Source organism: Colossoma macropomum, unplaced genomic scaffold, assembly GCF_904425465.1.
Source record: "Colossoma macropomum unplaced genomic scaffold, Colossoma_macropomum, whole genome shotgun sequence".
Classification (NCBI taxonomy): Eukaryota; Metazoa; Chordata; class Actinopteri; order Characiformes; family Serrasalmidae; genus Colossoma; species Colossoma macropomum.
Genome location: NW_023494793.1, coordinates 3,528,327 through 3,537,370, shown reverse-complemented (window position 1 = coordinate 3,537,370; position 9,044 = coordinate 3,528,327). Strand labels below are relative to the sequence as shown.

The 9,044-nt window shown below is 38.2% G+C and overlaps 1 protein-coding gene across 1 annotated transcript in view; it reads right to left on the bottom strand.

Annotated features, from left to right (window-relative positions):
* glt1d1 (glycosyltransferase 1 domain containing 1) overlaps positions 1-9,044 on the bottom strand; it is an 82,512-nt gene that overhangs the window by 66,063 nt on the left and 7,405 nt on the right. The window contains 3 exon segments of the mRNA XM_036578215.1: positions 209-265; positions 371-407; positions 4,276-4,327. Coding sequence (XP_036434108.1) covers positions 209-265; positions 371-407; positions 4,276-4,327 — 146 coding nt within the window.

The window sequence follows — 9,044 nt, the reverse complement described above, 5'->3', positions numbered from 1 at the left end:
ACTCAGATTTTAGGACCAGAAATACCCCGCCCCCCTCATCAACTGCCCTGCTCAGATACAGGTTACGTGTTTGAACCCTCCATCAGTAGAACATGACTGTTACTCCAACCTCAGCATTCCTGATGATACTTCGTGAAGCTCTCAGCACGCTAGCCGTTACAGGACCGACAGTTCTGCTACAGAGAGGAGAGGTCAGTGCAGCGAGTACCTGAGCGATGTAAAAACCCACTCCAGCTGAAGTCTGAGCTCACTCCGGTCTCAATTCCTGTAAAGAAGCAGAGAAAAGAGCTCTTGAACCGCGTCTGTATCAAACACGGGGGCGTGAGGCAGCGAGGCAGCGAGGCAGCGTGCGGTATTGATCCGTCTTTACCTTGAGCTTGAACAAAGATCGTACAGGTCCCGCACTCCTAAAGCAGAGGAAACAGCAGCCGTCACTACAGAGTGAGTGGAAATCACTACCAGCCGATAGCAGGGATGCACATCTCTGACCTCACGATGGTTCAGTAAGGGCTGTCAGCATTGATTATATTAGTACCTGTGGAGTCTATTGATTACTTAATGACAGTAAGAACACATAAGAACACCGTGTGGCATAAAGGCATGAATAGGTACGTCCACCAGGCTCTGTATCATACTGAGTGCGTTGACATGCACTCAACAGTCCAATCATTATCAGATTTCTGCAGTCATCTGATTATTCAAATGGTCATGCAAACAGCTCACTCTGATTTCTTAGATCTGAGTAAGGTCTAGAAATCTGATTTTAAAAGTCTGATAAAGAGAGCTGGATTCAGCTCAGTCATCAGATTTCTCAGTGCATGTGAACTCTTACTCTGATTTCTTTCTTTCAGGCCGCGGTACCGGAAATAAGCAAGCAGAGAGATGCAGCAAAACACTTTTGGAGCGACGCTGAAACCAAATACACGCTTGACGAAATGAAGGATTAAAATATTCTTCACTTTCTAGTTGATGTTTGTTCATGTTTTCAGGTGGCACAGTGTTAAAAAAATAAATAAATGGCAAGAAGTTTGAGTTTTACGTTATGTTTATGTCACTAGAGGGAGTTTATTGGCTGGTTGTAAAGCAGAAATCTGATTGCTGTCTGACTCATGTAGACCCAGAGTTTCCCCATTATCTGATTACTGAAGTTCATATAAACACGTTGATCAGATTACTGACAAAATCTGAATTTCTGCAGTCATCAGATTATTAAGTGCATGTAAACACACTCAATGTAAACCAGAAAATATGCATTTACACCATTCAGACTGATAAATAATCACTGCTGAGTCATTGAGAATGTAATTTTAGTCCATACGGTCCATATATGGAAACTAAGCTGCAAAAACAGCCCACTTTAAAGTAATTTGTTGTTTTTTAAATTTCCTAAAGAACTGTAATACAATCACCAACCGGCTACTTCATTAAGTACACCTTATATTTTATTCATACTTAAAGAAGCAGCTGGTCGATGCTTGCTCACCTGCTCAGCCAATAGAAGTTTAGCCCCGCCCACTCATTAGGAAAGGAGTGTTTTGGCCTGGACTGTTTTTGAATCAGACACACTACAGGGCAGCCAATTAGAACACAGGGCATTCACATATATCAGCCTTAAAGGCACAGTAACAGTTTAATTAAGCAGTCTGTTTGAAAATAGTCACAATCTGGGACATAAAAACACACAAACACCATAAAAGTGGACCTCTGGGGAAAAATAGAGGGAAACATACTTTTATATTTTTATCAAATACTTTATAAATTGAAGTAATTATGACAGATTTTGATTTGATTGTATTTCTTTTGAAAACTGTATTTAAAAAAAAAAAACTAAATATGACTGTACTGCAAAAAATGTAATCTAATCAATATGTCTAATATTTCCCATTTTGAGATGGTTGTGCACTTATTATAAGATTATCTAGCTCATTTTTAGACATGTTTTACTTGTTTTAGGTGATTTTATTGAGTAAAATTCTCTTTTTATACTGGCAGATAATTTTGCTGGTTTCAAGGGCATTTCTTACAACAAGCACAATTATCTGCCAATATAGTGAGATAATTTAGCTTAATAAAATGATCTAAAACAAGTAAAAAGTGTCTAAAAATAAGGTCAATAATCTTAAATTAAGCTTACAACAACCTCAACAGGAGGAATATTAGATTTATTGACTACATTTAAGATAATTTTACTTGACAAGATGCCATTTTTTGCAGTATGGAGGAACTACTTATATTATAATGGAATACAGACAATAAAATCAATACACAAAGCTTTTTTTGTATTTTTACGACCATAAATAGTCTGACAACTATTTATTAACTAATGTGAGCATACTTACATTATAATCGATTCTAACACTCCATAATCAATATCCACCCTCATACTGACGTATTTGTCCACCCCAGTCTGCAGTTACTCACATTTGTCAGCCATTTATTTCCATATTTTTGCAGATATTTGGAACTTCTGACAAAACTACAGGGGTTTCTTTGCTAATATAAGCTGAGCGTATCACAGGAATAATCTCTTTGGACCTGAACGATTCAACAATGCCGTGAGTTTAAATCAATGCGGGGGAAAATAATAAAGCAGTGGGGGTACAATAATGGAATAATGTCAGCGCTCAGTCGAGATCAAGCGAATAATTCCGCACAGACAGGGAGGAAATTGGCTGGATGTTATCAGCTCTGGAGGCAGAGACCCCCGGTGTGTGCGCGCTCTGTCTAAGCTGACTGACAGAATGAAAGCAGATCCTGTTTATCCTAATCTGCGTTACGGCAGGAGCCTAATGTGTCGATGACACACTGTTATTTTGTTTTGAATGTCGCTCCACAGTTATAGGACATTATTTCTGCTATTCTTTGTAGCTATGAAGTGACTGCGGATGTATTTGTGGCCGCGGTCAGGCCCATAAGTCTTCACTTTCTCTCTCTCACAGCTCATTAAACATGAACAACAGCGTTCTAGTCAATCATTTGCTCAATAAACGCTCCACTTGAGCCTGACCGTGGAAGAAGTCCAATTCACCACCTCCACCTGTTACCCAACAGGCTCTGCAGCAAAAGACTGGGGACGCCAAGTGCTTCAAAATGCTTTTAAGAGCCCATATTCAAATTTTTCTTGTATTTCATTCGTCCCATGAGACCCTCCTTTAACATTTCTGTGAATTTCTACACCAAAAATAGTCACAATTCCTTTTTTTCTGCCGTCTCTTTATCCACTGATGAAAATAGTGTCTTCCTCTGAATAAGCTTACATTTCCCTTAGAATTATACAGGCTGCTGTTGTTACTGTGCCTTTAAGACTGGCGTAATGTATGTAGATAAGCTCTGTTCTAATTGGCTGATCTGTATTGTGCTTCATTCAGAAAGCAGTCCAGGCTGAAACACTCCTTATAACTTCAGTGTGAGTGGGTGGGACTAAACTGCTATAGACTGAAGAGTCAAATATATGTAAATAAGTTCATTTTCATGGCACTGTGAAAACAATAAAATTGTGTTTTTAATGCCGTAGCTTGACATCCAGTTGGACATTTTAGTGCATGTATTTATTTTATTTTATTTTATATGTGTGTACACACACACACACACACACACATATATATATATATATATTTGATATATGTATATGTTTGATATATGTATATACATATATATTTATACATGTGTGTATATAGGTAGAAGTATGTTTTGTCGTCCCGATGTAGAAGCCAGTCTCTTTTCAGCTTCAGTGTAAGTTCAGTTTGTACTGACTTGTCACATTTACCCCTGCAATGTTTTCTGTGCCACTTGCTGTCATCCACCCTCATGCTTAACAGTAGGCAAGGTGTTCCTTTCATCAAATGCTGTTCCTTTTTTCACCAAACTTGCCTTCGACCATTTTTACTTGATTAGTGTACCTTGAAATGTTTCATCATAGAATAAGGGGGAAATCAATTTGTATTCCATCTAAGGTGGCAGCACCCATGGCAGCAAAATGCCGCCCCCCCAACAGTATCACTGTAGGGGTCCAGCTTTCAAGGCTGTACCATTTCCTTTGCGTGTGCTGCACATGCACTCTCCCACTTATAGAGAACACAGTGAAAAAGGACCATTCTGACCAGACTTTCACACCACTGAACTCTCAGATTCAGCTCTGTGTTATGTGAAGCCAGACTGCATACGAGCCTTTTGGCTGAACTGGTTTCGTACAGGAAAGAGATGAAATGATGAAAATAAAAATCAACAAAACTGAGATAAGTGGTTTTCTTTCGACAGCGATGTTATGTGCCTTACCAGAACAGCTTCAGCTTTCTCCTTCAGTTCTTCACTGAACGCCACAGCAAATCTGAGAGAGAGAGAGAGAGAGAGAGAGAGAGAGAGAGAGAGAGAGAGACAGACAGACAGACAGACAGACAGACAGACAGACAGAGAGAGAGAGAGAGAGAGAGAGAGAGAGAGAGAGAGACACTGTAAACATCAGTGGTGTTTGTAGATCATGACACACTGAACATTCAACCTCCTCTCTCCTATCCTCAGTTACAGTTTTCCTCTCTAGCAGTTTTTAATTCAGTAGGTTTTCCTGCTGTGGCTGCTTTATATGCAATATTGCCACACTAAGCTCAACTATTGTCAAGAATATAATCAGCACAGCAAAATCTTTATGTAAAGTCATATGCAAAAGTTTGGTCACCCCAGTCAAATTACATGTGTTGATTTTCTAAGTGAAAATATGTGAATACATCCTCTACAGAATCACACTACTGCACACTACTGCACACTACTGCACACTACTGCACACTTAAATACACCATTACTCTACTGGAAAAAAAACCCATCAAATTTAGCCTGTGCAAAAGTTATTTTATATATTTAATGTCTTTTTTTCATAAATAATTATTAATAATAGAAAAAATGAAGGAAAAGATTAAGAAGGAGAAGACGAAATGGAGGAAGAGAAGAAGAAAAAACAGAGGATGAGGAGAAGTAGAAGAAGAAAAAAATGGAGGAGGAGGAGAAGAAGAAAAGGAAATGAAGGAAAAATGAAGAAGAAGAAGAAGAAGAAGAAGAAGAAGAAGAAGAAGAAGAAGAAATGAAGGAAGAAGAAGAAGAAAAGGAAATGAAGGAAGAAGAAGAAGAAGAAATGAAGGAAAAATGAAGAAGAAGAAGATGAAGAAGAAATGAAAGAAAAATGAAGAAGAAGAAGATGAAGAAGAAATGAAGGAAAAATGAAGAAGAAGAAGAAGAAGAAGAAGAAGAAGAAGAAGAAGAAGAAATGAAGGAAAAATGAAGAAGAAGAAGAAGAAGAAGAAGAAGAAGAAATGAAGGAAAAATGAAGAAGAAGAAGAAGAAGAAGAAATGAAGGAAAAATGAAGGAAAAATGAAGGAAAAATGAAGAAGAAGAAGAAGAAGAAGAAGAAGAAGAAGAAGAAGAAGAAGAAGAAATGAAGGAAAAATGAAGGAAAAATGAAGAAGAAGAAGAAGAAGAAGAAGAAGAAATGAAGGAAAAATGAAGGAAAAATGAAGAAGAAGAAGAAATGAAGGAAAAATGAAGAAGAAGAAGAAATGAAGGAAGAAGAAGAAGAAGAAGAAATGAAGGAAAAATGAAGAAGAAGAAGAAGAAGAAGAAGAAGAAATGAAGGAAAAATGAAGAAGAAGAAGAAGAAGAAGAAGAAATGAAGGAAAAATGAAGAAGAAGAAGAAGAAGAAGAAATGAAGGAAAAATGAAGAAGAAGAAGAAGAAGAAATGAAGGAAAAATGAAGAAGAAGAAGAAGAAGAAGAAGAAGAAATTAAGGAAAAATGAAGAAGAAGAAGAAGAAGAAGAAGAAATGAAGGAAAAATGAAGGAAAAATGAAGAAGAAGAAGAAGAAGAAGAAGAAGAAGAAGAAATGAAGGAAAAATGAAGAAGAAGAAGAAGAAGAAGAAGAAATGAAGGAAAAATGAAGAAGAAGAAGAAATGAAGGAAAAATGAAGAAGAAGAAGAAGAAGAAGAAGAAGAAGAAATGAAGGAAAAATGAAGGAAAAATGAAGAAGAAGAAGAAATGAAGGAAAAATGAAGAAGAAGAAGAAGAAGAAGAAGAAGAAATGAAGGAAAAATGAAGAAGAAGAAGAAGAAGAGGAAATGAAGGAAAAATGAAGAAGAAGAAGAAATGAAGGAAAAATGAAGGAAAAATGAAGAAGAAGAAGAAATGAAGGAAAAATGAAGAAGAAGAAGAAATGAAGGAAGAAGAAGAAGAAGAAGAAATGAAGGAAAAATGAAGGAAAAATGAAGAAGAAGAAGAAATGAAGGAAAAATGAAGAAGAAGAAGAAGAAGAAGAAGAAGAAGAAGAAGAAGAAATGAAGGAAAAATGAAGGAAAAATGAAGAAGAAGAAGAAGAAGAAGAAGAAGAAGAAGAAGAAATGAAGGAAAAATGAAGAAGAAGAAGAAGAAGAAGAAGAAGAAGAAGAAGAAGAAATGAAGGAAAAATGAAGGAAAAATGAAGAAGAAGAAGAAATGAAGGAAAAATGAAGGAAAAATGAAGAAGAAGAAGAAGAAATGAAGGAAAAATGAAGGAAAAATGAAGAAGAAGAAGAAATGAAGGAAAAATGAAGAAGAAGAAGAAATGAAGGAAGAAGAAGAAGAAGAAATGAAGGAAAAATGAAGGAAAAATGAAGAAGAAGAAGAAATGAAGGAAGAAGAAAAAGAAATGAAGGAAGAAGAAGAAGAAGAAGAAGAAGAAGAAGAAGAAGAAATGAAGGAAGAAGAAGAAGAAGAAGAAGAAGAAGAAGAAGAAGAAGAAATGAAGGAAAAATGAAGAAGAAGAAGAAATGAAGAAGAAGAAGAAGAAGAAGAAGAAATGAAGGAAGAAGAAGAAGAAGAAGAAGAAATGAAGGAAGAAGAAGAAGAAGAAGAAGAAGAAGAAGAAGAAGAAGAAGAAGAAGAAGAAGAAGAAGTTGTTCACAGTGGTGGTGACAGGAACCAGACGTCCACCTCTAAAAGCTCCCTCACAGAAAGTTACTACACTAAAAAGGCTACAAATGCGCTGCCTAATGTCTGTTTTAGGATACGTTTCGACCTAAAACGTCCTTCAAGGCAGAGAAGCCCAAGCAGAGCATTATACTGACTATTTTACCATCATCAACATCCCATATAAACTCAGAAGACGTGTGGGTTCACTGGTGGTATTGATAGTAAATAAAATGTCTTTGTGTTGTAGTCATGGCGACCCTGGTTCCTATCACCACCCCTGTAAAGAAATCTGAACCATCTCACGCCAAACCACTCTGAATGACTCTGTTTACATCTCAAACACTGAGTTGCACAGAAATTTTGAGTAGTTGGTGGAATTGCCCTTTAATAGGCTCCTGATGTAAGAGAATAAAGCTGAGTGCTGCTGTTCTTTTGTTCTCACTGCTGCCTTTGAACCAGGAAGACAGTGCCAAGTCGGGTGCAAAATAAATGAATAAATAAATAAATTAATAAATAAATAAATAAATAACACATTAAAAGAATGACACTGCGAGGTCTTCATCTACTGCTGTACAGGGACATTATTTTGCCCACCGTGTGAAAGTGAGCTCACAAAAAGAGAAAACTTCTTCATTTCTCTCCCTTTCAGCTGTTCACCTCCTTCAGCGCCCTCCTTTCTTTCTTCTGTCTTGTTCCCCCTCTCTCTCGGGGGAGGATGGGATTTGATGATGAAGCAGGTATGTCTTGGAGCAGCGGGGGGTCCTTGTTGAGAGAAATGTGTTTGAAGTTGTCGCTGTCTGCCTCCTCAGGGCCAAATATCCTTTTCAAACCGTCCTGTACGAATCAAACGGAGAATAAAACCTGAACCACCTGCCTTATGAAATAAAGAGCCAGGCAGTCACACCGTCAGAGCAGCGAAGAGAAGGAGGTCGGTTTACAGTGTTTGAGTTACGTTGTTGCTTTTGTTTATCTGAACAAGAGGGGGCGTTAGAGACACACGATAACATCAGAGTCAAATCGATATCGGATGCATTAGCGGCAGTTCGAAAAGAGGCGGTGGCGCTTCAAAGGTCTCGGAGGAAGCCTGTGCCAGCCTTCGCCCTCCTAGTGCAGGTAGTATCGTGATTGGGGGAGTCCTAACTAGCGGGGGGAATTGCAGACGACTAAATTGGGGAGAAAATTGGGTAAAAATCCCCAAAAAAGAGCAGAATTTTCAGGTGACGCTGGGTTACTGTGCTGAAATACCTGCATTTGCAAGTGGCGCAACCGTCTAAGCGTTGGTCATCAGGAGATCGCGAGTTCCACCCCCGGTGATGCTACAACTGGCCTCGCTCTCTCTGGGTGGGTAGGATGGCCCTCCCCTCACCCCATCACTCAGCATGACGCAGGCGTCTGTTAGCTGACGTAACAGATCTGGCGGTTGGCGCTTTCCTCAGAGCGCGTTCGGCTGTCCAGTGACGTTCACAGGCCATAACATTTTAGGTGTCCCCCCCAAATATGTTACATTCATAAATCCAAATAAACAGCAATTGTGCGTTACATTATGCAGAAGTGTGTTCTCTGCAGAGGATGTGTAACTTATTTACAATTACAAAATCAGCAGCAACATGGAATTTGACCAGGGGCGCCCAAACTTTTGCATACTATATTTGCTAAAAGCATACTGGACATCGGCATCGGTCCAAAATTCCCCCATCAGCAAAAACTTTTGGATAGCAAATAAAATGGCTATATTTGTGTTGTAGTCATGGCGACCCCTGGTTCCTATCAGCACCACTGTAAAGACATCTGAACCACCTCACACCAAACCACTCTGAATGACTCTGTTTACATCTCAGCCACTGAGTTACATAGAAATTTTGAGAAGTTGGTGGGATTGCCCTTTAACAATACCCTTTTCAGCAAAAACAGAACTGTGACATTTAAAAAACGCTCAGAAAATCAGTTCCTGTTCACTTATTAATAATACTAAAGTCTGCTCAAGTGATCGGATCGAAAACGGTCAGAAAAATATCTATGATTTATGCATATTTGCTTTTTGGGCCACTCATACTTCTTGCAATATTTATTGTTATGCATGCAGATTTTTTTTAAAAAATCACAAGAGAATCCAT